Source organism: Cyclopterus lumpus, chromosome 1 (assembly GCF_009769545.1).
Source record: "Cyclopterus lumpus isolate fCycLum1 chromosome 1, fCycLum1.pri, whole genome shotgun sequence".
NCBI lineage: Eukaryota > Metazoa > Chordata > Actinopteri > Perciformes > Cyclopteridae > Cyclopterus > Cyclopterus lumpus.
Window position 1 is genome coordinate 8790815 of NC_046966.1, and position 25585 is coordinate 8816399.

The window sequence follows — 25585 nt, forward strand, 5'->3', positions numbered from 1 at the left end:
CTATAAATATGCATATATATTTATATACATGTGTATACATATATATATGTATATATACAGTATATATACACATATGTATATAAACATATACATATATATATATATACATATATGTATATATATACACATGTATATAAATATATATGCATATTACACATATTGATGTGTATATATACACATTATATATGTATGTGTATATACATACGTGTATATAAATATGCATATATATTTATATATATGTATATACATATATATATACATGTATATATGTATATACATATGTGTGTATACATATGCATATATATGTATATATGTGTATAGACATATATATATATATATATATATATATGTTTTTTCATAGTCATCAGTATATATATATATGTATATATATATGAAAATGAGAATCAGTGAAAAGGAGGTTTTTCCCCCCCATTTACAATCTTTTAAATATTTTATTATGAAGGTCTGGTTATGAAGGCACATCCGGTCTGGTACCTCTGCGAGTACCCAGATGCACTATAACGTTCCCTCGTAACCACTGTAAACCCAAAGCAGAAGGGAAAGAAGTGAACGTAACCACGGATTGTTTCAGCATGAGATGAAGGCAGCGTATCTGGAGAATTCAAGGTAACATCATTGTCTCTTCGGGTGTATCACTGCTGACCAAGAGGGAGCGATAACTTCAGCTAACTGTGACGTGGGGCTCACCACCTAACGTTGGTTCACCGCTCGCCTACGCCGCTCGCAGTCACGAACTTATGCGAGGATGACTTGAGCAACGTGCCCCGGCTGCACTGCCTTGAAGTTGATATGATGGTGTCAGCATTTGTTTTATTCCAATTGGCCTAGCATATTTTGAAGCTAACGAAAAACACATTCATGAAGGGACCCATTCAAGTTATATGGGACACCACCTGATTGTTTCGAATTGCTACGCAAGGCATTGTGAGATTTCGACCCGGGCGACGCGGAACAGACCAGAAAGGCGAAACATGTCGTTTGCATAAAGTTTAACCCTTATACTTCATGCACAGGAGAGACACTCGCCTGGAAACTCAGTAGCGATTAGCGAAAAATCGATTGATTTAAAAAGTGACGTACTACTGGGATGGGAGGATTAGTTAGCTAACTACAACCGTTAACTGCAGTGAGAGGATGAGACATCGGTTGCACTTTCTGGGATCCATTTCTTCTGTGTCCCTGACCTCCAGGTTTACAGGTGCAAAACAATGCTGCTTGGCACAACGTTACATACAATGTTGGGAGAGAAATGGCACCGGCACCGCAGGTTGCTTACACACTGCTCAGGAGCTAGCTAACGGTATTCGCGTACTGCGCGTGCGTTGACTATGTCCTCTTCCTCCAGTCACAGTGGGTCTTCTCCTAATACATGTAGTGCTCGTTCAATACATATTAGTCTGGACCCAACGAACCTCAATAAAAAGGAAAACATCAACGTCCGGGGCTTGTCACGAGGTGCTGAAGGGACACCACATAATAATAATATTAATAATAATAAGGTATTGGAGGAGATGAAAACAGTTCGGCCTTGCATTCTTAGGATCAGCTCTTATCTCTGTCCACTTTTTGGGTAAGCTACAAATTGGTCTATACAATTGGCTGGCTTTAGGTATTATTATCTTAGTCCTCTGCACCAGGATGTCACAACTGTGTCAATAATGTGGGCAGTTTACACAGTCTAAGTTCATCTACAGCGGGTTTGTTGCAGTGGTGCCAACATTGACTACTTTTATAGACATTAATATTCCACTGTTAATCGGAATATAATTTGATATTATGACAGCCTATTCCGTTTGAATATTCCTAATTAAGTCTTAATTCAATATTTTTCCTGCATTTTTGGATAGGCCAATCTTATTCTGGCTTTAGGAGCATTTTTTGGAATATGCGCCACACATTGTGCCTTTGCTGCAGTACATTATGTTTGACAAATACCCACTTGATCAATGCACCTCCAGTACCCCACATTAGTTGAGGGCAGCATCTTATGACTATTTTCACATTTGATTAAACTGCTTTCTCGCTGTTATCTCAATGAATTAGTTATTCTATGAAGTGCCAGAAAGTTATATTGATCTATTTGGCCAATCTGTACGTCCCTGGACTTTCTTAAAGAAACAGAGCACTCGTGATAGTGAGTCAGTGAACTCTCCTGTGAATCAGAGACGTGGCAGACTTTAGAAGGTTGCAGTGTTTTTATGGCTTTGTCATAGTTTACCTCCGATCAATAGGCCTTGGACTGACCAGTAAGGTGAAGGCACGCAGATGGTGCAGTCTGTTAGTACTAATAGTGACTCTGTCTTGGCTGATCTGTGTTGGCTGGGTGTGACATAGACTCATTGTAACTTGGATTGACTAAACTAAAGGAGGCTGCACATCAAGCATATGCCTTATCATTCCACTCCTCCAATCAAAAGCTTTACCCAACCCAAACCCTCCCCCCGCTGTATGCCACCAAACCCTCCCCCCGCTGTATGCCACCAAACCCCTTTCTCCTGCTTTCTCGGCTGCTTTCTTGCGCGCGCATGCCTGTCCTTCATTCCCCATTGTAGCCGGGCTAAAGGAAGAAATGAAAGAATAGATGGATTAGAAAAAATAGTGTGACTTTAACTGAGAGTCAGCAGAGCCGCAGGATGGAAAAGCGACCACGTTCTTTATGGATAAACCCACATGTAAGTCATCACTCTAGCATATGTTCTGTCTTTACCTTCACATCCTTACTTCCAATCTCACTGTCTGTCATCACCCCTCTTATTATGTGTGCATTGCATCTCTGTCTGCCTCTATCGCTGTACCATCTCTGCTTCACTGGCGTGCTGAATGAGACTCAGGGTAAATCACATTATTTAGTCAAAGAGGTTTTTTTCACTTCATATTAGCCACATGAGAGTTAAAGAACCACGAGTTATGTATTCATGTTGCTTTGACTACGTCACACAAATACTCATTTTAAGTTGGCATTCACACGTGATTTAAACGTGGGGTACCCGTTGATTTTAGACTGCATTATAACTTAAAAAGAGGCTGTACAAATGGCCACTACTATGAAGTAAAAAACCTTGCCTTTGGACTCAAGAGACAGATTCCTTAGCATTGGACTGGTTGGATCATGTTGGATTTCAGATGGACAGTGAGCACTGATTGTTTTATTCTTTCTTTTTTTTAAACTTTGTATTTTATTTAGGTATTTTTACAGTTTGACAATAAATAAATCCTTTGAAAGTAAGGAAGGATAAAAGAAATTAAACATCCATCCATCCATTATCACCGCTTATCCGGGGTCGCGTCGCGGTGGCAGCAGGTTCAGCAGGCCGACCCAGGCTTCCCTCTCACCCGCAGCACTTTCCAGCTCATTCTGGGGAATCCCGAGGCGTTCCAAGGCCAGGGAGATATAATCCCTCCAGCGTGTCCTCGGTCTTCCCCGGGGCCTCCTACCAGTTGGACGTGCCCGGAAAACCTCTAATGGGAGGCGTCCAGGAGGCATCCTGACTAGATGCCCGAACCACCTCAGCTGACTCCTTTCGACACGAAGGAGCAGCGACTCAACTCCAAGCTCCCCCCTGATGTCCGAGCTCCTTACCCTATCTCTAAGGCTGAGCCCGGCCACCCTACGGAGGAAGCTCATTTCGGCCGCTTGTATCCAAAATTAAACTTGTATCCAAGTCTGGCTATAAGGAACAATTGAATTTTTAAGGAAGTAAAAGATAACACAGAAGACTTACCGGTTTGGCTCCTTGAAGCACAAACATGTTTGTAAACATATCCAGGTACAGCAAGGGATTGAAATGCGATTCACTCTGCCATAATTTCTTGTGGACATAGTCCTGGCCCCTTTTGACCAAGCAGTCAATAAGCATGGGTGTGAGTGTGCCACCGTCACCTTGCCATGCAAAGCACTGACCTATTAGCATGTTTCTCACCTCTGTAAAAAATGTCGGCATGTGTTTTTTTTTGTTGCTTTTGTACAATAATAATTTTGTTACTTTTGTTGTGTTTCCCTTCTACAGAATCCGCATATTTGGAAGGCCCAAGTGAGTATGACCTGTGGTGGAGTTTGGCTAAAATCATGTTTTACAAACCCATTAATGGATCTCACCTTCTTTTTTTTGTCCTTGTTGACTAGGAGTTGCACTTTCTGAGAATGCAAAGGGACAGAGCAAAAATGGAGAAGACCAAGACTGAAGACAATTATCAGGTATTGGTTTGTGTCTTTGGTGCAATGTGAAAAATATTTCGAACATCATCAGTCATTTGAATAATTAAACACAACTCTTGAGGGTTGTTTCTACGTGTTGAGCATAGTAAATTAAAATCAACCAATGGCCTCTGTATGTGTTTTTGTGTGGTGGGTGGTTACACCTCCGTTTGGTGTAGTGTGAGAGGAAGTTGAGGGTGTGTGTGGCAACATGCAACAGAGCGGACTACTCCAAACTGGCCCCCATCATGTTTGGGATCAAAACCCACCCTGACGAGTTTGAACTGGAAGTCGTGGTGCTTGGCTCACATCTCATTGATGACTATGGGTATGACGGCATCCTTTAAATACAATAAATAAATTGTTTCAGAAGTCCAGAAACTGCAAAGAAATGTATAACTTGTAATGCCAACACAACAGTCCATAATTAACATGGGTGTTTCATTAAAATACTACCCGCTCCGCAGGAACACTTTCCGTATGATCGAGCAGGATGACTTTGACATCAGCTCCAAGCTCCACACCATTGTGAGAGGAGAGGACGAGGCAGCTATGGTGGAGAGCGTTGGGCTGGCACTTGTAAAACTCCCTGATGTCCTACAGAGGCTGCGCCCTGACATCCTGGTCGTCCATGGTGACCGTTTTGACGCGCTGGCCCTAGCAACTGCTGCAGCGCTGATGAACATTAGAATACTTCACCTGGAGGGAGGAGAGGTGAGGAGGCCGGGCTTGAACATATGAATAGTTCGACTGTGATTAATCAAAGTCATACATTTCATTTTATGCCACACTACACACATGTAGTATGAAGTGTTAATTTAAGAAAAGTAAATTAGTAAAGTAATTGTTACCAAATAACATACAACATATCTTCTCTTCCCTTTTTCCCCAGGTGAGTGGCACAATCGATGACTCAATCCGCCACGCCATTAGTAAACTGGCCCATTACCACGCCTGCTGCACACGCAGGGCAGAGCAGCACCTCATCGCCATGTGCGAGGACCACTCTCGCATCCTGCTTGCTGGCTGCCCTTCCTATGATAAGCTGCTGTCACCAAATCACAGAGACGACTACATGGATATCATCAAGAGCTGGCTGGGTGAGTGGGAATAAAGTCATTGGGCAGAAATAAGTGTGAGACTAGAGTATGTTTGTATATCATGTGCAGGGTATAATTCATGTTGCAGGTGACCAGGGGCAGGAGTGTGACTACATTGTAGCTTTGCAGCACCCAGTTACCACTGACATCCAGCACTCCATTAAGATCTACGGGCTGATGCTGGATGCCCTGCTCTCCTTCAACAAAAAGACCCTCATCCTCTTCCCTAACATTGACGCCGGTTAGTTTCACTTCCTGGTCCCTTTTTAGTTACTTCTTGTTTCTCCTGGCTCCTATCTCACTTGACCAAACCCCATTCCTATGTAAACAGGAAGTAAAGAAATGGTGCGTGTAATGCGAAAGAAGGGCATCGAGCAGCACCCCAACTTCCGGGCAGTGAAGCACATTCCCTTTGAGCAGTTCATCCAGCTGGTGAGCCACGCCGGCTGCATGATCGGAAACAGCAGCTGTGGGGTACGAGAGGCGGGGGCCTTTGGCACTCCCGTCATTAACCTGGGATCAAGGCAAACTGGCAGAGAAACGGGTATGTATGACAGAAAACAAGATTATAGTTACTTGCTGACTGTCATAATCATGGTCCTGATTTGCTGTCTGACAGACGAAGCTCAAAAGATGAATTAAATCACTAATAAGGCATCTCCACTTGCTGAAGGAAGGGGCTGCTCTGCTTACAGAGCTTTTTTTAAGCTTTACAAAATGTGTTCATACAGAAAGTTTGTCGTCTGACACAAGTTATTGTTATCTGAATATTAGAGGATTGTGGCAGCTGGAAGACAAACATGCTGCTAAGGTTTTTTTAGTGATTCCAAAGCGAGCATTATTCTGTTAAATTAATCTGTCTTGGGGCTTCACAGCCGTGTTGATGATGTTTCTCTCTTCGCCAGGTGAAAATGTTCTTCATGTCAGAGATGCCGACACTCAGAATAAGATCTACCACGCTCTGGAGCTGCAGTTTGGAAAAAGATACCCTGGGTATGACCAATGTCCCAATGTCTGTCTCACTGGGTCTTTGTCCTCCAGTTTGTCTCTGGAGATCCATGAATGCTTTTTTTAGTCCTGTTTCTAACAGAAATGGTTAGCAGTGGAGCGCATCCCTGCGCTCTGTCTCCGTTACGTGTGTAGCTGCCCTCTCTCGACACCCATTTGAGCCTATGGAGGCAGTGGAGATTAAGTTTATTTCACTTAAAACAGTGTTGCTCTTGGCTTTAACCACAGCAAAGCGTGTGAGTAACTTACAGGCTTTATCCATTCACCCTTCCTGCTTGCAGTTTGCTCCAGGTCTCGCCAAGGGCTGTATGCGGCCCAACCCGGCTTTTGTGTCTAAGGTGGTGGAGTCAGTGTACAGATGTCCCACGGTGAAGCTCTCAGCTTTTCACCCACCTACATTGTCCTACTCAGAGGAGCAAAGGGGTAACACATTATGTCCGGTGCTAGCATTGCATGGTTTATGAGAGTAGATTTGCAGGTTTCAGGAATTCAGATCAGCCATTTGTGTCTTGGGACACTCCTCGCAAAGGCAAGCCATTGTCCTGCCAGAGACTGTCCCACTGGATTGTAAAGGCCATATCTCTAGCCTATAGTTGTAGGGGTTTGCAGCCCCCCAAGGGTTTGAGGGCTTATTCCACAAGGAGTATGGCATTGGACCTGTTCAAGGGAATTCTCTGCAGGATATTTGTGCTGCAGCGAGCTGGGCTATGCCTCACACTTTAGTAAGGTTTTACAAGCTTGATGTCTCAGGGCTGTGCTGGCAAACGCGTGAATCCCTGTGATAGCCATTACCGTGCTTAACAATATTTGGTTTCGGGAATTTCCATGCAATCCGGGAGCGGTCTATATCTGTGAAAGTATCTCCGAAAGTTAGAAAAAGAACTTTGGGTTACTTAACGTAACCCTGGTTCTTTGATAACAGAGTGAGGTGTTTCACCATCACATCCCTCCTTGCATTAACACATAAAGAAACCGGTCGACTCTGGTAACTAGAGGGGGCGGTGCCCTAGCACAGTGGACCTGTCTGTCACTGACAGACGTGTTATTGGAGCTTCCGTAGTTTGTCACGCCAAGGCGCTTCCCATTGTGAAACACCTCACTCAAAGAACTGGGGTTACGTTAAGTAACCCTAAGTTCTTTAATCTAAGCAGACGTTTTTTTCCTGAATATTATTAAGGATTACAAAAACAAGTGAAACGCTAAGTTAGAGTTTAACATCATCCAACTCCTGTCACAACTTTCTACTATCTACGTAGTTTTATTTACTGTATCAAAGAACCAGATTGATGCTAACAATGTTTACATTCTAAAACGTGGTTTTGTCTTTCCATGATTTTCATGTTTTAAAAAGTAGACATGAACTCGGGTGCACCTCTGTTTCCCATCAGCTCTAAGATTTATGGCGACGGCAACGCAGTTCCTCGTATTCTCAAGTTTTTACGGACCATTGACCTGAATGAGTCCCTCCAGAAGACTTTCTGTTTCCCCACGGTAAAAGACTGCATCTCCCAGGACATCGATCACATCCTGGAGACACAGAGCGCTCTGGCAATTGACTTAGGAGGGACCAACCTAAGGGTGGCGATCGTCAGCATAAGGGTATGCTTCATAGTCTCTTTAAGTCTCTTTAATCCATTCGCCGTAGCTGTTTCTCCATTTTTGTGTACATTGTTTCCCCTTTGGCATTATGAAAGTGTTTCGTTTCAAATGGATATCAATAAAGCTACGATTCAAATTCAAACTTTTAAAAGTCGATGATTTTGACTAAGCATGATTTATAGGCACTAAGAATCTAACCGATATTTTTGATTCAGTTTGTGCCTCAGTTTTGCTATCTGCTATAAAACCTGCTTCATGCTCTCCTGCTATTATTCCCTTTTCTTTCCCTGCCACCACTCCGTCTTCTCTTCCCCCCCCCCCCTCATTACATCCCTCTATGTCCAGGGTAAGATAGTAAAGAAGTATACTCTGCCCAATCCAAAGAACCACAAGGACAGGATGCAGCTCATATTGAAGATGTGTGCAGATGCCATGCGGGACTCGGTCTGCCTCAACTGTAGAATCCTCGGTGTTGGTAAGTGAAAAAAACTTACATTAATTAATGACAATTGTCTGTGATGCTGATGAACACGCTATCTATTACCCAGCTATCATCTCATTGCTCATCTAAAATCTCATCTACATCTTAGGAGTTTCCACTGGTGGGCGTGTAAACTACCAAGAAGGAGTGGTCCTGCACTCCACGAAGCTGATCCAGGAGTGGTCCTCGGTGGACCTGAGGACGCCCATCTCCGACGAGCTGCACCTGCCAGTCTGGGTGGACAACGACGGCAACTGTGCTGCGTTGGCTGAGAGGAAGTTTGGTCACGGAAAGGGGTTGGAGAACTTTGTCACTCTCATCACAGGGACAGGTGAGTCAGGAGCAGGGCATCCATATCACTCACTGCTGACTCAGAAAAAAGACAACGTAGAAGTGCAACTCACTGCAAAGTTTCCAGGCAAAAGAGTATTGCTGTGGTCTCTCACCTTAAGACAGCAGGTAAACTGCATTGGGATAAGTCAAGTTTCAGACAGTTGCAATGTCAATCAAATCTGCTTTGTTTATCCTGAACAGCAGCATTCATCACGTTTGCTTTTGAAATTGCAACTTATGACCAACCAGGGTGTTTGGGGAATAATGACATAGTGATGCCTATCAAGGCTTTTTAAAAATTATTCTACAGTTTAGTGCCACATAGGAATTGATAAAGAATTTGCTACCGTCGGAGTATATATTTTTTTTAATTTAATCCAAAACCTGTTTATCAAACTGTGAGCCCTGTCTCACGAACCAAATTGTGATCATCATTAGTATTTGAAAGAAATTATGAGTTTATTGGACTGACTTACTTTAATTACTCAAATCAGTTGCTTAATTGCACCTACTGATCTGAGGACGTAAATCTCTTGACTCTTTGTGTAGGTATCGGAGGAGGGATTATCCATGACAACGAGCTGATTCATGGCAGTACCTTCTGCGCTGCAGAGCTGGGCCACATCATGGTTTCATTAGAAGGCCCAGAGTGTTCGTGTGGCAGCAGAGGATGCATCGAGGCGTACGCTTCCGGCATGGCCCTGCAGAAGGAGGCCAAAAGGCTGCACGACGGTGAGTGTTTGTTTTTGTGTGTATGAAGCTTTAAGGAATGTGTCTTCTACGCATGGTCTGTTAGATTAGTCATTTCCTATTTTTCTTTTTTCTTTTTTGACTTTAAACTATAAATAAACTATTTTCTTCCAGTTTAGTTTAGGTCTTAGAATGTATGCCTTTGTTGTAATCTAGCATGATGGAGTAGTTTTTTTAACAAGTTAATTAAATGTAGCTCCTTACATCTGACCTAAATGTTGGTGTGTCTCTCAGAGGACCTGCTGTTGGTAGAGGGGATGGATATGAAGCTCACGGAGCCGATCACTGCTGCCCACCTCATCAACGCAGCCAGACTGGGGAACTGCAAAGCTGATGCTGTTCTGAACAAAGGTCAGAGCACTTAACAAAAGAACATAAAATAGTCCCTTGTCATAGACGACGCTTTCCATTGTTGAAAAAAATTAGTGTAATTTTCCTCTTGCCCCCCACCGGTCTTCATAGTTCATACACGGTTGCTCAAAAATCTTCAATTACAATAAGAGAAAAGTCTAATTTCCATCTATCTTCAACTTCCTCTCTCCAGCCTCCACAGCGCTCGCTGTGGGCATCATTAACATCCTCCACATGGTGAACCCCACGCTGGTGATTCTGTCTGGAATCTTGGCCTCTTACTACCAGGCTCCAGTGCAGCACATCATCTCTGAGAGAGCCCTCATCTCCACCCAGAACATCAAGATTGTCACATCAGAGTTGGAGGAACCTGCGTTACTCGGAGCGGCTAGCATAGTGTTAGACTACGCAACCAGAAGGCTATATTGAAGGATATCGTCCGGATTTACGGAGGACTGCTACCAACAAAAGGACGGGAAAACTGAAAGTAGTACTTGTACTGCCCCGATAGATGCATACGCATATCTAAGGGATACAGTTTGAAGGCTAGACAAGCAGTTTTGCTTGTAGTGTCTACAAAAAATGCTAATTCCCAAGCCTGAGTAATGCGGTCACCAGTCCAGATGTCCAGTTCCAATCTGGATATGTCCCACGTTAAAAGGGTCCAATGCATGGGCCAGAAGTTCCATTCTTTTCTACATAGGTCTGTTTTTTTTTAGCAATTAGCTGTTCAGCTTTTGAGTAAATGGCAATGCCATCTTCAAACCAAAATGACCCATACAGGGTAGGACTGTGGGTGGATGGAAACGTCTGTCATTATAGAAAGCTTGTATCAGATGTGACCAAAATATTGCTTCAACATTCTCCTGCAGCTTCCTCTCAAATCACCTTAATTGCTTGCTGACTGACTTTTCTCACTAATGTTGGAATTCTCATCCTCTAGTTGGTCTATTTGTTAGATAATGGTTACTGTCAAGTTATTATGTTACATTTCTCCATTCAATTATTTTTGGTGTGGGAAAAAAATAATTATGTTTTTAAAGATAATGTTTAATGTAGTTCGGCTTTCGGGGTAAGAAATATTTATTGAAAAATCAGTTAATACTAAAATGAAATGTTAAGGTAGCAGCTGGTTTAGCTGCTCCGGTGTAAGGATGGCCTGAGGGTGAATTGTTTTCCTTTTTTTCTCCTTTCATTACCGCAAACCTTATGAAGATTCAAACTGATTTTGAAGTTTTCTTCGTGCCTTTCGAAGATATATTTTTATCTCAAAGTGATTAACATGGTTTGTATGTAATTACATAATGTATTGTGCATTAGATGCTGATGGATTTTTTTCAATGTCTTAACTAAAGCTTGTCTTCGTACAAACCCCGATGACTGTTTGCAAAAGGCTGGACCACAATATGGTTGTTCTCGTTGGGTGTTTATGCAGCTTCTTAGTTTGATGTCTACTCAGAAAGAAGAAGAAAAGTGCAATTCTTACGAAGCTCATTCAAAACAAAAAATCTCTTTGCCTTTAGCACTTAAAACATGTTTAGTGATAAATAAGGCCAAATAAGAGACATGCAATAAAACAAATAACAACTATGATGTAAATGAAAGAGGAAATTAAACAAATTTGATATTGGGATTGATGTGATTTTGGGTGTTAACTTGACTGCTGTTTCCTATTGCACATTTTATTTTTGAACCGTGACTGCACCTTTTGGCTTGAATCATAAAAGCCTCCTCGATGTTTAAACTGAAACACAAGTACTTTTGTAGCGAAACAATATTCATCCAGTAAAACACAGCTGATTTATGAATTCTATATCCCAAAACATTAAGACAAAGAAGCAGTATCTGAATTCTACTGTAGTCCCCTCTAAGTTTTAGAGTCACTCCAGGCCATTTAAAACTCAATATTGCACCACTCACTCATGCAATTAATTAATATTTATTATTTATTAATATTTGTGCACAGTCATATTCAGCCACGATCCTCACTCGTTAACTTATTTTAATGATGTTTGATGCCTGAATTATAACCATAACAAGTTAAATTACAACAAAATGACTTTCTTTTAATATTTAATTCGCAACAAGTATTTATCTTGAGTGTAATTTTGAGAGAATAAGGAGCCAGGTCACATTGTCCTAGATCCTCACTCAAAGTCCAAAGATTTAGAAAATGTAGATGTTACAGTTCCTTGAAAAAGGCTCACCTGTATCAGCAAAGTGACCCGTCTTTGTATTTTCATGGCCTTTGTAAAGTAGGTAAAGAACTGGATGCATACAGTATGTCTGGTCCTTGTGTTTGTTACATGCAGCAACACAGCTTCTTTTTTCAGTTTAGAGCAAGAGACTAGAGTTTATAGTTGTTTTTATGCTGGCAAATTCGAGCTTTGAAGTGGGCTACTGTAGCACTGGGTCCCTCAACAGTGTTTGAGTCACGCTGCTATTGTTCTGTTTTAAAAACATGTACATTTACTCCCAGCTACATAACTTGAGTCAGGTGAGTGTTTGTTTGTCACCTGAGCCCTTTGAGATTTTCAGAGCTGTTAATAATTAACTACTATGACATTGTGTTTGGGCAGAACACAATGGACACAACAGATGATCCCTAGTTGCTCCACCAGCATTAAAGAGATATATATATATATATATATATATATATATATATATATATATATATATATATATATATATATCAGATCAGTAAGCGGAGTTGTACAACTCCGACTACAACTAAGACTCACGGCCACTTAAATTAATTAAATCAAAAGTAACCAGAAGAGGAGTCATACAAAATAACCTCATAAAGGTTAACACCACTATTTCAGCAGTACAACAAAACAGGATAATTAAATGTGGACCACTAAATATGAGATATCTGTCATCTAAAGCTGTATTAGTAAATTATTTAATATGATTTATGATTTAATACAGAGTCACAGCTCTGTGGAGCTGTGCATTCCTATAGACCTCAGTAGTAATGACTTTATGAACTTCTTCAATGAAAATATTCTAACTATTAGAGGCAAGATTGATGATCTCTTGCCCTCATCCAGTGCTGATCTGTCCTCAAGTGGAGTGAACTTGGAAACGGCTGTATGCCCTGGTGTATATTTGGATAGCTTTTCTCCCATTAACCTTGACCAATTGTCCTCAACGGTTTCTACTTCTAAACCGTCTACCTGTCTCTTAGACCCCATCCCAACGAGGCTGCTTAAAGACGTGTTGCCTTTAATTGGCACCTTTCTGTTGGATATTGTTAATGTGTCTTTGCTAACAGGCCATGTACCACATTCCTTCAAAGTAGCTGTAATTAAAATACCTCCTGAAGAAGCCCACTCTTAATCCAGAGATGTTGGCTAACTACAGATCGATCTCTAACCTTCCCTTCCTCTCTAAGATCCTTGAAAAAGTAGTCGCAAATCAGTTGTGTGACTTTCTACATCATAATAGTTTAGTCAGGATTTAGCACTTGTGAAGATTACAAATTACCTCCTAATTGCATCAGATAAAGGACTCCTCTCTGTACTCGTTTTGTTAGACCTTAGTGCTGCGTTCGACACCATTGATCATGACATCCTATTACAGAGACTGGATCAGTCGATTGGCATTTCAGGTACCGCACTAAGTTGGTTTAAATCGTATTTATCAGATCGATCTCAATTTGTATTTGTAAACGATGAAGCCTCGATGACCACCAACTTTAATCATGGAGTTCCACAAGGTTCTGTGCTGGTACCAATTTTATTTATATATACTTCATTTGGGCAATATTATCAGGAAACACTCCATAAACTCCTCATTGTTATGCAGACGATACTCAATTATATCTATCGATCAAACCTGAGGAGACCAACCAGCTCGCTAAAATTCAAGCATGTCTTAAAGACATAAAAACATGGATGACCTGCAACTTCCTGATGTTAAACTCAGACAAAACTAAAGTTATTTTACTGGTGATGTGGTTTCTGTAGATGGCATTGCCCTGGCATCCAACACCACCGGCATTGCCCTGGCATCCAACACCACTGTAAAGAATCTCGGCGTTATCTTTGACCGAGACTTGTCTTTTAACTCCCACGTTAAGCAAATCTCAAGGATTGCATTTTTTCATCTACATAACATTTAAAAAATCAGGCACATCTTGTCTCAAAAAGATGCAGAAAAACTGGTTCATGCGTTTGTTAGTTCCAGACTAGATTAGTGCAACTCCTTATTATCAGGCTGCTCTAATAAGTCTCTTAAGTCCCTCCAGTTGATCCAGAATGCTGCACCATCATATCTTAAGGAGCTTGTAGTACCATATTGCCCCACTAGAGAACTGCGCTCACTAAATGCGGGGCTACTTGTGGTTCCTAGAGTCCTAACAAGTAGGATGGGAGCCAGAGCCTTCAGTTATCAAGCTCCTCTTTTATGGAACCAGCTTCCACTTTCAGTCCGGGAGGCAGACACAGTCACCTCATTTAAGGATAGACTTAAGACTTTCCTCTTTAATAGTGCTTATAGTTAGGGCTGAATCAGGTTTGCCCTGGTCAAGCTCCTAGATATGCTGCTATAGGCTTATAGGCTGCTGGGGACGTTTAAGGATACACTGAGGTCCTGACTCCTTGCCCCTGCGTCCTGCATCCAGCCCCTGGCCTGGACCTGGCCTCCTCCCCAATGCCCTCCTTCCTTCTTTGTGCCTGATGCCTCAAGGGCTTGGCCTTATTGGTCCGGCCTCTTTCGCAATGCCTCCTGTCTTGAGGGCCGGCCTCCTGCCATGGCCCTGCTGATGCCCCCTCTGTTTCATGGATAGTGTAAATCTGGATTATGGTCCATGCCTACTAATTATTCATACATTTCTGTCATATTCATTGAATGTATTGTAACTCTGTAACACTGTTCATCTGTACACATGACATCTATTGCATCTGTCCATCCGGGGAGAGGGATCCTCTCTGTTGCTCTCCTGAAGGTTTTTTCTGTTGTTTTGGGGAGTTTTTCCTTATCTGATGTGAGGTCCTGGGACAGGGATGTCGTATGTGTACAGATTGTAAAGCCCTCTGAGGCAAATTTGTAATTTGTGATTTTGGGCTTGTGGTGGCTGGGGCGTGGTTAGGCTCAGGAGTGGCTTGGGGAAGAGGTGCCGGGAAGAGGCCTAATTGGCCTCAGCTGCAGGGGATCAGGTGATGTGTGTCTCTTCCCTAAATGAGGTTCAATAGGGATAGAGGCACAAGACAAGGGAGCAGAGTCACAATCTGCTGCATAATAAAGGATATTAAGAAATATACCCTGAGTGTGCTCATCCTTTGGTGCTGGGGGGAAACCCATAGGAATGTGACAGGAGCTTGTTACATGGCTATACAAACTAAACTGAATTGAATTGAAACTGAATTGAAATATACGTGTATATACGTATATATATATATACACATATATATATATATATATATATATATATATATATATATATATATATATATATATATATATATATATATATAGAGCCTATATAACGTATTGACTGCGGAGTTTTAGCACAGCTCTGGCAGCACGTAGCAGGTCATGGGACTCGTATCCTGGAGCGTTATCAGATGTGATTGGTTCCATTTCAAGATAGCTGCTTCGTGATTGGTGCTCTGTATTATCAGTCACCCATCCTGTTTTGTGATTGGTTATTCTTCCGTTTCCGCTTCGCCTTTTTTCTTCGCAGTCTTTCTTTTCGAGGTGCTAGCTAATCGGTTTCGGTCCACGGCTACACCTGATCACAGTCTCTCACAAGTACTCACAACATGGATGATTTTGACATGCTGAACGCCCCCGCTGGAAACGGCGTCGGCTCCGATGAAGACCCTGCTGCCGCGTTCTTGGCCCAGCAGGAGAGCGAAATCGCGGGGATTGAAAACGACGAAGGCTTCAGCATCCTGGACAGCGGAGAGGTCCCCTCGTCGCTGGGAGACTCTAACGGTGGGTGGCCATTGTGGGCAAGCGGGAGAGGTTTTCCTCTGTTCAACGTTCATAGTGTCCGTCTAGTTAGTTCCTGTTAGGGTAACGCCAGTTGAACCTTAATTTGGTCCCAAATACACACTGAAGGTTGATGCTTTTTGGTCAGCTAACAGCTAGCTAAAGTTGGTTTAGCTAGCATATTAGCCAAGTGGATATAGCTAGCGTTAACGGTAATCTGCGGTAACGGAAACCTCCAACGCTGGTTACAATTGACAAATGTAAATGAAGACGTTACGTCTAACAGAAAACTCTGGATGATAACGTTCATGTTTCTCCCGTGACGAGCCTAGCGTTTCTCAAATGAATGAAACCGTCAACGTCTGACAACGTCAGATCTGGGGTCACCGATCTCGGTTGGTTCATTGATTGCTTCCCACGAAGCTTGACTAACGTGACTTGCTGGCTGCGCGACATTTTGCCACAACCGTGTCTGCCAGTTGCAGCCAAAGTAGGAAATTGTTGGAGCTTAACGACCTTTGGCCCGTAATGCCTCGTTTCCCTGATGATGTAAGTTAGCTTCGTTGTGGTTTAGCAAGTAGTCAGAAGTGCTTACATATCACGTTATGAAATATGTGTGTATGCCAATATTGAGGATTCAGTAAATATTAAACAATTTCCATGTAACTAAAAGTCTTGTCATAATAGAGTTTTGTTTGGTTACTAACTGCTATCTTCCTTGTATGTTTGCAGATGGTGCTGTCAACGGAGAGCTTCATGGGGTAATACTTTCTCGCATTGTTTCCGTTCTTCACAATTTCTACCCTTACATTTCTTTTACCTGCCCAATTCTTTTGTGCTGGTGTTTGTTTGTTCCTGTATTTTCTATGGATTGTGAGACTTTGTGAGCATAATAATTCTGTCAAAGTTCACACGTGTCCAAACCTCTTCTTTTTAATGTAAGTTAGATTGTTTGCTTGCTGCCTCTTAAGAGCTGTATGTTTTGCCTCTGCTAACTATGTAGAGGATTGTTGTCAGGTCAACAGTATTATTGTTTTGGTAAATGGTCAAACCATGCTGCGGACGTGAGATTTGTTTCCATAATGTTGCAGTGAAATAAAACAATGTAACATTGCCTTGTGAGAGTCTCACACTCTAGATATTAACCCCACTCTCTGCCAGTCTTCAATGTCTTTGCATGTTTCTGTTTTATTACAATTTGGGTCTTATTTTCATAATGTTGGCTGTTACTTCTATCAGTTATGACAACATTGTACTTGCCAAAGTAGTTGCTGAGACCTGGCCATCGCTCTTATCCGTATTTGAAACGTGCTCATGAAGTAAATTGCTGCGATCTCGGAACATGGTGACCTTGCTTAAAAGAAATCAGATGGGTGTAGAAACGCAAGGAGTCCGGTCATTTGGCAGGTTGTAAACAAGCCAAAAGTAGAATCGCATTATCTACACTACTTTATTTGGATGTAAAACAGAAAGATGGCCCACCTGAAAGGCGATAATGAACACTCATTTACAGAAAGAATGGTAGGTCAAAGTTGAACCAGGAAGTTGGTCTGTGAATTGTAATGAATGTTAACATTGCACACATTACACAAGATGGACCTTGATTTTTGTTTTTTCTCTAAAACGTTTGGGTAGCCTGGTGATTGGTTTAAAACCTGACTGTTTTTTTCTTGGACCATCTGACTTAATTTAAGCAAAGGTGCCATGTTCCCAAGTTTTGTACATTTAGAGAAACATTATTATTAGTATTATTATTATTATTATTATTATTACTGAAAGCAATATTGGCATTAATTCTGCAGTATTCTCATGAATATATTAAACACATTTGTAGTATTTAAGTATTGGTGTGGAAAATGCTTGTTTCCTTTTAGTGCTTGTTGTGTGAATTCAGTGCTGACCTCAGAGGTTTATACATCTGGCTGTTAGATTCACTCCAACTTCCTTTTTCCTGTACTGTCATTGCAACATTGTTGCCTTTTGCACCATCAGGACTTCTTTCTGGCAGAGAGACAGGCCAAGCTGATGAAACTCAAAGTTGCCCACATTTTTGTTTTTATAAAGCCTCTCAAACAGGATACAGCTAACTTTTAAGAAAAGTCCTACTAAATGTATATTTAATAATATAGGATGAGAATGTTTCTTCACCATATCTCTGTGTATTTATAAAACAGATGTCTGTGAAGTTACACAGTTATCTCTGAATATTTCCCTTGTTTCTCAGGAAAGCAACGGTCCATCTGACGCCTATGCAGCGATTTCTAGTGCAGACCGGCTGCAGGCCGAACCCGAAAGCCTACGCAAGTGGAGGGAGGAGCAAGGCGAGCGCCTGGAGTTGCTCGGTAAGCTCAGACAGGACAGACCACTGCTCTGATGAGTAAAGGTTGTTATCGTGAGCTCTGTCAAGACTCCACCTTCACTTCTTTATCGCTAATCTTCACATTGATTCTCTTCCCTAGATGAGAACTCTCTGAAACAGGAGTCAGAGTGGAAGGAGAAAGCCAAGGTAGAGCTGGAAGAGTGGCACGCCAGGCAGAACGAGCAGCTGGAGAAAACCAAAACCAATAACAGGTACTGGCTTCATAAAGGGGTAGAAACGGCAAACAATGGAAACATTTGTGTCTAGACAAAAAAGCCAAGATGATTATACGGAGGATCCCTAAAAAGTTTATAGACTTAAAAACAGTTGTTAAATAGTTGCAGCCTCGGCTTCACACACAGATGAGCTGAGTACAAAGGTTTGACTCCAGCAGGAACAGAAACAGGTCCACATTAATTAGCCTTGAGGATCCAAAAAGACATTGTGGTGCCTTGCCAACACATCAGTGTTCCTATCCTTTGCTTGCCCACACCTTGCAGTCAGCATCTCAACTCTTGGACAATAATGTTAAGTCCAGCCTTTTTCTTTAGGTGGCCAACCTGAGATACTCCAGTAGATGAGCCAATACTATGATAATATCATAGTATTGTAGCTCATGCTTTGACATGCACACACTCTTCAGTAGTCTTGCAACAAATACTTCTGTGTGGTTGTGTGTGTGTGTGTCTCCTCATAAACAAAGGGTTTCATTTATATTGTTTTCCAGCCCAGCTCTTTTTATTACCCAACTGTTCAGTTTCACAATCTTTAGACTTCTGCTTATGGTTAGGCTAAAGTTAATTTGGCAGCTAAAGTAAGATCTTATTGTGCAGTCTTTGTATCATGTTTATAGAATTATCTTAGATTTACTCCACCTAGTCATCCCTGTGTGAGAGACATGCACAGAGCTCTTTGGCCTCGCTGTGGGTTGGGCTTACTGAGTGGCTTAAGAGAAGTAACTAAGCATTCGCGTTGAGCCCGTGAAAATCATCAGACAAATAACTTTGTAGACTGGTTGAGTAACTCATCATTTTTGGAGCATAGTTGAATTGGCAACGTTTCTGTCTCAGTTTCTCTTGTACTGTAATGTAGCCCTGCAGCCTTTATTGATAATAAACGACCTGCAGCCAGGCCTCCTTACTCATCAGGCAACCCAGTCTGTGTTACTGGTGCACAATCTCTTCACACGGATGGTCTTTTGTCTGGGACAAATAAATAACTGACATACAAATGAAGAAGCGTTAGGACTGCAACTAACAAATATTTTCATGATTAATCCATTTCTAATTTTCCAAACTAATGAATTAATCACTTGTTTTATACAGTGAATACAAAAGACGGATTCCGATTCCTCTAATTGAACTAAGAACCAAGCCAGAACTATTTAATTAATCCAAACCACAGAATGAGTCCTCATATTAGAGAAGCTGTAATTGGTACATGTTTTTGGCATCGTCCGTCGATTACTTAAAATAATTTTTAACAGTTTGCTAGATATTGTGGGGATTCAATTAATTGAGTTCAGATGGTATTTTGAGGTTGCTCTCTCCCTTGTGGAATTAGTTTTGTAGGCGAAAAGCTGATGGTGTGTTACGGATCACCACAGACGTGTAATTAAAGATTTGGGGAGGTTGGACCCACTCGGCTCCAACCTCCCAGGCCTCTCTGAGCCTGTGAAACCACCCGACATGTTGATTTAGGAGTCCTTACAACACCCTGAGCCGTTGATGATATGCCTTAGCTCATTGTTGTGTGGTAACCTATGATGTTTGTCGTTTCCATCCTCTTCTCCCTTTTACCGCTGTCTCTCTTCTCTCCTGCCTTCTTGCTGCTCTGTCGTTTGGGCGGATGTTTGTCCAGGGTGCTGGATGAAGACTTCTACAAGCAGCCCTTCTCTGAGCTCATTGGTTATGTGTATGTTGCTCCAACTAACATCCTCCCTTCTCACGTTTTCTGCTCCCCCCTCCCGACCCCCCTTCATTGTCATCAAGTCGAGCATACAACCATTGCCATCGTCTCATTACTAGTTAGGGCAGTAGTTGCCTCCCCTTGTGTTGCCATTCTTTAGTTCCAGCTTTTTAAATGTTGGTCTACTTTGAGTTGGCATTCCCCCCCCCCCCACCCCCCCCCATATGTCTGCATGTCATTTGTGAGTTGATGCCTCTCAGGAAATGATCCGTAAAGAGAATGACTGCATGCCACTGCATGCCACGCTTCTGTCACTTTTGACCGCACCTAAAATTTATTTTTTTAAATCTTGGGTGTGGTTTATAAAATGGGAAAGAATTTCTCTGAACAATGTGCAGAGTTGGCATCGTTCTTGGTGGTGATTCCTTCCTGTGAATCTCTACAAGTGAAACTTTCCATGCATTCACCCTAACTTCCCATATTCCCACCAGCCCTCGCCACTCTGTTATGTAAAGATGAAGGCTGTGTGCAGACAGATGGTGCCAAACTGTGTGAAGCATAAGTTATATGCCTTTCTTTGGACTTTAACTGGAGGATTTTGTGCAGGCTTTAGAAACTCCTGTTGATGGCATGTTTGGCCTTTTTTCTTTTTTTTAAATAATATTTAATAATTTTATAGCCAATTATTACATTTCTGTTTCTGATTTTATACGATTTTGGTTCCTCAGTTCATTTGTATTGAACAGTTCAGAATTTGGCTTTCTTAAACCTGCGGATATCTTGGGATATTGAGTCCAGCACTCGCTATCTCTCTTCCCTCTTCTTCTTCTGCCTTTTTGACCTGGATAAAAGGCACAGAAAAGACTTTATTGAAGACACCACTGGTCGTATCTTGGTTACACAACTGCTTCAAACTGAACTGTGTGTTCATGCTTCGGAAGGTTAGCTGCTCTGTAGCGACTGCTGTCCGACACGATGACATGCTAAATAGCTCAGCTAGCTGTCCAATAGGCCGAGCTGTGCAGCCTTTGGTTTGGCCAGGAAATGACCTGAGCGGCCGTTAGGCTGCATTGTGGTGTGCATGCCCTTTTTTTTTCATCAGCTTTGATTCAGGTTCAAGGAGAGACCACACCTGTGGCGGTGTTAAACCGTTATTATGTTATAATAAAAAAGATTTGGTGATGATTGGTTTAACTTTTTCCCTGGTAAAAATCTTTATTTTTGGTTGTTCTTTCATTAGCTTGCTCCTATAAAGGAAAAAAAAAGTGCATTACATTTCCATTGTATTTGTAAATGAATATTGATGTAAACCTGTTTGTGTTTTTAGTGCCCTGCGCTATAATGAGTTTAGTCTCCTAGGAAAAGAGGCATGTTATTGTGTTTTTTTTTTTCAATGTATTTTTTAAGTGGACATCTCAATGCAGCGTATCATCACCTTTTGACATGGTGGATTGAGCCTCGGTAGTGCTGGTGTAGAATGACACCACACCGCTTCCTTCTGCTCCTTCATCTTGTTAGTGTGAGACTGTGTGATAGGGGATCCGGGGACCTCATTTATAAGCATTCAGTAGAAACAAACGGGCTTGTGTGATGTGAATCCCACTTCCCACACAAATGTTGGGAATTAAAAGAAATGTGACGAGGATGAATGCGTCTGAAACAATGCCGACTTGGAGGGAGTGGGAACTGCAAATGTCGTTAAATGAACTGCGTTAATGTCTCGAGACGAGGTAAAGTTGCTCGTAGGTGAGCTTTTGAACATTAGTTTTAAAACATCAACACCGTTCTATAAATGAGACCCTGGACTATAATGTCCTTCTCACACAGCGTTACTCACAGAAACATGGCATGAAGCAACGATCACCAAACCAAAGGCTGCACTGCAGAATAATTTTGAACACTGTTGAAGAAAAAAGATGAGATTTAAAAAAATGGTCGCTTGTGCATGCTTGCTTTTAACATCTGCATTAAGCTCATTTTGGTTGTCTTTCATTTCATCCCCCTTCCTCTCTCTCTCTCTCTTCTAAATTCTGACTTGTGAAACTTTCTCCCTGTTTTCTTTTCCTATGCACCTTAAAGCACACACATTAACCATCCTTGCTACCGCCTAGACCAGTTAAGTAAAAACAATGAAACCCCAGAACCTCCAAATACTTTATATTTTTCAAAGGGGATCAATGCAGTGCTGTGTGTGTGTGTGTGTGTTTAGATAACTGTATGTTGCACAGATACGCAGTTTACTATCCCGACAGTTAGATCCACTGCCTAGATATAGGTTTGTTATAATGTCCCTTCTGTGATGTCGTGGTCCTTCTAGTCCCTTCTGTGTATTTGTAGTTTGTGGTGACGGTGAATGTTCATTGGCTTCTCATCCCCATTTGGCTTTGTGTACTATGTCGTAGTTAGTAGCCGAGTTTGTGCTTGCCGGTTGGGTGGGAAGTAGAAAAGAATCCTTGTAAGTAGAAAAGTATTATGGCAGTGGAAGTATTACTATGTTTGTGGGGTTGGGTGTGATGAGGGCTTACTGTGCATTTGTTTAGCCATAATCTGTGGCTTGCATCTCAAAATGTCTTGCAATAGTGGCACTGATCCATTTTCAAATTTTAAGTTTGGTAGTCTTCTCTTTATTTTTGTGTTTTTAAGTTCAAGTGATGTGGTAAGAGTGTAAATAAATATTCTTATTTATTTTGGTTTGATAGATGGGTTAAAAACACCAAACCTTTACTAGGAAGACAGTTGATCTGCTCGACAATTACGACACATGCAATCAAAAATACACCTCTAAATAGCCTGCTTTCCAGGCCCAGCTTTGCTTACAGTTCTTTTGGGCTTCATTAAGAACAAAAAAAAAACTTTGCATTCCTATACCAGAAAAAGAACCAGTAACCACTGGTCAAGTTAAAATGTAAGGGTGTGGGCAAATGCCCCTCCACCCCAGTTCTGTAATGAACTGCATTGTTAACCAACCAAAGATGCTTGTCAGACCTTATTTTGATTACTTTGTTTGGGTTTGTTTGTTTAGTTTGGATTCATCATCAGTGTGTTATATGTACCTCTGGAGAGTCACATATGCAGGTGACTGTACTGTGTAAGCAGAGTTGGGGGCATGCCACAGGTATTGAAACAGTTGTAGTTTGTTGCTCTTCATGGGCCTAAAGACAGATGGATGTCCATTTCTGTGTGTTGACTGGACTGTCCCGCCCTGAGGTAGACTCTGCTGAACCATCAAAGTCCCACCAAGCCACAAAAAGAGATTGTAGAGATGTATGCTCAATATATTATGATTTCTCAAATCTTGATGTCAATCTGACTTTTATTGAAAATGTCTGACAAATGAATCATCAGGCACAAGACTGATGTATCCACCTGAACGTGTGCGTTGGTGATCAGCAGAGGTCTTCTTCGGAGCTGTATGTGTACCTTGTCGTACTTCTTCCCCCACTGATTGTTTTCTACTCCGTGTCCTTTCCTTCTCCTCTCCCCTGTTTCTTGTAGGGCGGCTGAGGAGGCCATGATTTCAGATCTGGATGAGAACAACCCGGGCACGGAGTGGGAGCGGGTGGCCCGGCTCTGTGACTTCAACCCCAAGTCCAGCAAGCAGGCCAAAGATGTGTCCCGCATGCGCTCCGTCCTCATCTCCCTGAAGCAGTCCCCGCTAGTCCGCTAGGCGGCCGAGACTGCTCGGGGGCATCATTCCATATCATCGTCTGTCACCACACACACACCAACCAACCCAACGACCGCAATCTGTATCCCCCCTCTCCTTTCTCTCTTTCTACCTAGCAGGGCTGTAGAGATTAGCCTTGAGGCACCAACAGGTTTTCACCTGTCACGGTCTTGTAATTTCATCTTCCTCGTTGTTTAACTGAGATCAGGGCACCGTTTGTCTGAGGCTGGTGAGTTGGCACACTAAAAGGGAAGGGTTGATGTTTGTTTGCGCTTACAGCTGCACTACGGCCCGTTTCAATTTCATTCCCATGATGCTCTTCTCTCTTCACCTGTCCGTCTCATGAATCCTTCTCTGACCCACGAGGGTTGTTTGATGTTTAATGGTTTGCCTTTTTGTTTCCCATTCTTGCATAAAACATATTTCAGAATCTTTTTTTTTATTTTTAAGGACCAAACTCAATAACAAAATTCAGTGTGTAGTTTGAACAGTGTGTGTGTGTGTGTGTGTGTGTACAGCCTGCTTGTGGCACATTGTGTTCCAATCTATGCATTTCCTTTTGAAAAGCCTCTTCTCTCCAGTCAGGAACTGAACAAAGTCCAGTCATTACAATAAATATGAACAGTTTGTGTGCGTGTTTAAACCTCAACTCTCTGTGTGTGTGTGTGTGTGTGTCTGTACTATTATGCGTGTACCTAATGTACATATACAGAAGGCAATATATATACAGTATATAAAACGTTTGTCACTGAAATTAAACAGTTGTGGTTTTAAAGATAACTAGATAGTAGCCAGCTGTTGCTTGACCATGCGTGTTCATTGTCCATTTGATTTCAATGTCAGTAAAAAATGAATAAAAGCAGTTGTCCTGTCATTCTTCAACTGGATATCTATTGTATTTATTTAATTTGTGTGGTCAGAATTTTGTCTGTCAACTGTCACAGGACTTCTAATCATGTTGCCCTTTAACTTTATTACCACAACTTAAATATCTGGCTTATTAGTGCGCTAGCCGCACTCTTCTAATTATTGCCATTGGGTGTTTTATGCACCTCACCCTGTATTTGACAACCAACCAGTCTTCTGCTCGGGTCTGTTTGGAGATAACAGATCTTCGATTAGACATATGCACTATGGCAGGCTTGTAAAATATCTTCTCAATGGCAACGTTTCTCATGTGGGATAAACATCATCACATCGCTAAGGTTACTCACAAATGGTGTTAGGATTTCACCTAACATTGTTGGAGGTGCCACATGGGGCCCTTTAATAGACATAGTTTCTGAAATGTTCAAATTGGTGTTAAAAGCCGTTTATTCTAGTCGCTCACAGTACTAACTTGTTTTTTCTGGTATGATTTGGGAGTGTCTCAGCTTTCTATTACACACGTTGTCACAGGGCTCTGACTTTGTTTCAATGCTGGTGAAACGAGCTGTGCATACCATGCCCATGAAGCCACAGTACAGCCTCACCGCACCATGACAGTGAGCAAACGGGATGTACCGGTGGAGCAGGACGACCTGTACAGATTGTAAAGCCCTCCGAGGCAAATTTGTAATTTGTGCTGTTGGGCTATACACAATAAACTGAATTGAATCAAGCAACAACATTGCACACGCCCTCAACCCTCAGGGTTACCTGGTAAATGGTTGCGTGTGAGAGGCTGTAAGGCCTTTAATTGGTGTAAGTATGAATGGGACATATCACGTCACCATGATTGCGTGACAAAATATTCTATACAATTGGGGGTATTTTTATTTTATACTTTTTATTCCCTGATTTGAACGTCTTCCAGGCTCTTTCTTTACGAGATGAGACGTCATTTTAAATAATCTATTTACTTGTTTTTGTCAAAACAGCTTCAATAACAAAA

At 41.8% G+C, this 25585-nt stretch overlaps 2 protein-coding genes across 2 annotated transcripts; both read left to right on the forward strand.

Moving 5' to 3' along the window:
* The first annotated feature begins 475 nt into the window (after positions 1-475).
* Positions 476-11469, forward strand: gne (glucosamine (UDP-N-acetyl)-2-epimerase/N-acetylmannosamine kinase). Its single transcript, XM_034539425.1, has 15 exons — positions 476-627; positions 4029-4052; positions 4145-4216; positions 4396-4544; positions 4684-4930; positions 5109-5316; positions 5405-5557; positions 5648-5860; positions 6222-6309; positions 7713-7923; positions 8269-8398; positions 8514-8735; positions 9287-9469; positions 9722-9838; positions 10032-11469. Exons 3-15 carry the CDS (start codon positions 4163-4165, stop codon positions 10265-10267), a joined length of 2211 nt encoding a protein of 736 aa, XP_034395316.1. The 5' UTR covers positions 476-627; positions 4029-4052; positions 4145-4162; the 3' UTR covers positions 10268-11469.
* Positions 11470-15336: 3867 nt separating this feature from the next.
* Positions 15337-24586, forward strand: clta (clathrin, light chain A). The gene is made up of 5 exons (XM_034531181.1): positions 15337-15781; positions 16511-16539; positions 18003-18120; positions 18238-18349; positions 23541-24586. Exons 1-5 carry the CDS (start codon positions 15607-15609, stop codon positions 23710-23712), a joined length of 606 nt encoding a protein of 201 aa, XP_034387072.1. The 5' UTR covers positions 15337-15606; the 3' UTR covers positions 23713-24586.
* The last annotated feature ends 999 nt before the right edge of the window (positions 24587-25585 follow it).

Excerpts from the sequence above, each read along its gene's own strand:
- gne (XM_034539425.1), top strand. The coding sequence starts at position 4,163 with ATGCAAAGGGACAGAGCAAAAATGGAGAAGACCAAGACTGAAGACAAT. Across the intron at positions 4,217-4,395 it reads AGACTGAAGACAATTATCAG|TGTGAGAGGAAGTTGAGGGT; the intron begins GTATTGGTTTGT and ends CGTTTGGTGTAG. Across the intron at positions 4,545-4,683 it reads CATCTCATTGATGACTATGG|GAACACTTTCCGTATGATCG; the intron begins GTATGACGGCAT and ends CCCGCTCCGCAG.
- clta (XM_034531181.1), top strand. The coding sequence starts at position 15,607 with ATGGATGATTTTGACATGCTGAACGCCCCCGCTGGAAACGGCGTCGGC. Across the intron at positions 15,782-16,510 it reads GTCGCTGGGAGACTCTAACG|ATGGTGCTGTCAACGGAGAG; the intron begins GTGGGTGGCCAT and ends GTATGTTTGCAG. Across the intron at positions 18,350-23,540 it reads AAAACCAAAACCAATAACAG|GGCGGCTGAGGAGGCCATGA; the intron begins GTACTGGCTTCA and ends TGTTTCTTGTAG.